Genomic DNA, 2,288 nt, shown 5'->3' with positions numbered 1-2,288 from the left:
GCTACCATTTCTCACTTCACATTCTTCATAAGGATGCCCACCGATCAAAAATCGGATCAGAATTTATGGGAAATCGGGGCCGATCGCGTCACGTCTCGTAGATTCTACGAGAACCTGTGGATGTCCTGCGCCACCGACTCCACCGCTTCCGCCACGCCGAAAACGCTCGAGTCTCGCTCACTGGCTCGGCTCCTCCGTCCAGGTTACGTCCAAGCGTCCCGCGCCCTCATGATCGCGTAGGTGGTGATGGGGGGCCTTCGGCCTGGTAGCGGCGCTGGTACGTTCTCAACATCACCCAGGACTTCTTCGACCCCTTCTACCAGGTAGGATGGTCCCGCCAGCGGGAAAGGGCGGGGAATGCACTGACGCCCAACCCCGTCCGGCGGCAGGTACGAGGAGATCGGCGAGGGGCTGTAGATCGGCTGGTGCTCGGCGGTGGTGGCCATCGTCGGGGGCGCCTGACTCACCTGCTCCTGCAAGACGGGCTCCCGGGAGAAATAGTGAGTGATCTCCAGGCCGTCCTTCCTTCTTTCCACTCGCAGGACTCGATCGCCACGCCATCTGTCTTTCTATCGGCAGCCCCTTCCCCCACCAAAGCAGGGTGACGGTGCATTCGGGAGCGGCCCAGAGCCGAAGCGCGACGGCCGACGCTCCTATGTGTGAACGGGAGCCCGCGACCGATCGGCTCCATCTTTTTCGAGTCTGGTTGTCGTTTAGGCGCTCCGCTTTTGCCCAGTGTTAGTTAGTATTTATGTCAGATGTTTGCGTGTGATGGAAATATGTTGGTGTGATTCGTGATTTGTGTCTTTTTCTACCTTTTTCTTCCAACCATGCACAATAACGCAAATTGTTCAACACACATTTATGTTGGATGCATCCATTTTAATGTTATTTGCACGTTCAATGGCTTTCATGACAGCGTTATTCAAGTTTTGGGGCGCTTGCATTTTCTGACGGCGAGTCGACGCGGAGGTCGGACCGCATTAAAAGAGGCCCCAAACAAACGCCACTGAGCGGGATCAAACCACCTGTCTTGTGTTTTTCCTTCAAAGTGTCCCATTTCGACGACAGACCCCGACCTTTTCGCCGGGGATGGCCTACGGCGCGGGGAGGGACGGCCGACGCAGCTTGAAGCTGAACGGTCGCAAGTGTGAAAACGATTAATGGCGGACGGCTTCGTCCAGAATGTCCGCCTCGGCCTCGATGGACACCACGTGATGACCCGGAATCATGGCGAGGCCCAGAACTCGGGGTTCCGTCTGGGAGAAAGTTTCTGAAACGACAGAAAGTAGGAGAAAGCTGAACATCCAACACGAAGAACCTGCATGGGGCTCAGGATTGGGCTCCCAGTCCCACCTGCGGATTTGAGGAACTCCTGAGCCGAGCCCAGGATGACGTTGCAGTCCCGGTCCGTGCAGAGGAAAAGGCCCACCAGGGTCTGGCCGTCAGTCATGCGGATCCTCATGTTCTTGTTCAGGAGGCCCTGGAGCTTCTGCCTGGCCATGGACGACGTTTCGCCGTGGTCCTAAGTATGTGTATGTACAAACGCGTACGCACGCACGCACAAGCACACACAACGTTGAAGGGACATCCAGTTAGACAACAATCGAGTAAGTAACAAGTTTGAGTTCAAATGCAATTCCTTCTTCTTCCGTGGCTTCCAGCCGGAAGCATTTGGCAGACGGACGGACGGGCGCTTGCCGACCAGCGCCCCTCTGTGGTCACAGGACGCAAGGGTCAATACTTTCCAAGGGGGTTTCGGCAAAACTGAACGAATGCTTGGATTGTGGGTTGGACTTTCTGCCGACAGAGAGCACGATGGACTCTTTCACTACCACTGACTGCGACAGTCGTCCAATCGTTTGACCCTTTTTATCCTTCTGCCGTGAACGAGTAGACGACGTGCAGAAATTGATATAATTATCAAAAATTTAAAATCCCTTATTCGTGTATGACGTCCCCATTAAAACCAGGCCTATAATCATGATTTTGTCAGCGTTTCGGAACAGGCACTAAAGAGGACATAATCCCATTTTCATAGAGAGACTGTCATCTATCGGATTTAGTCGGTATTGCCACAACCGAGTAGCCTTTTTTCCCCTTTTTAATCACACACATAAACACCCCAAAAAGATGAATGACTCATTTGTATCAAGTTTGCGCAATTTTGTGTGTGTTTTTAAACAAGGTTCATGTCTTATTTAAGTGGAGTAACCACAATAAACTCATTTAAAACTGAATAATCAAATTAAAATTGAGTTAATTGTGGTTACTCCATTAATGTAATC

The 2,288-nt window shown here is 52.1% G+C and overlaps 1 protein-coding gene across 1 annotated transcript; it reads right to left on the bottom strand.

The window, feature by feature from the left end:
• Window positions 1-861: 861 nt before the first annotated feature.
• On the bottom strand, window positions 862-1,793 carry LOC144065646 (N-alpha-acetyltransferase 38, NatC auxiliary subunit-like). The gene is made up of 2 exons (XM_077588652.1): window positions 1,357-1,793; window positions 862-1,273 (listed from the first exon to the last, which is right to left on the bottom strand). The coding sequence occupies exons 1-2, from the start codon at window positions 1,502-1,504 to the stop codon at window positions 1,161-1,163; spliced, it is 261 nt and encodes an 86-aa protein (XP_077444778.1). The 5' UTR covers window positions 1,505-1,793; the 3' UTR covers window positions 862-1,160.
• Between the last annotated feature and the right edge of the window lie 495 nt (window positions 1,794-2,288).

The sequence above is a fragment of the Stigmatopora argus genome, chromosome 20 (assembly GCF_051989625.1).
Source record: "Stigmatopora argus isolate UIUO_Sarg chromosome 20, RoL_Sarg_1.0, whole genome shotgun sequence".
Classification (NCBI taxonomy): domain Eukaryota; kingdom Metazoa; phylum Chordata; class Actinopteri; order Syngnathiformes; family Syngnathidae; genus Stigmatopora; species Stigmatopora argus.
Note: the sequence above shows the minus strand (reverse complement) of the source record. Positions and strands in the feature narration are given on the sequence as shown.

Excerpts from the sequence above, each read along its gene's own strand:
- LOC144065646 (XM_077588652.1), bottom strand. The coding sequence starts at position 1,504 with ATGGCCAGGCAGAAGCTCCAGGGCCTCCTGAACAAGAACATGAGGATC. Across the intron at positions 1,274-1,356 it reads GGAGTTCCTCAAATCCGCAG|AAACTTTCTCCCAGACGGAA; the intron begins GTGGGACTGGGA and ends CTGTCGTTTCAG.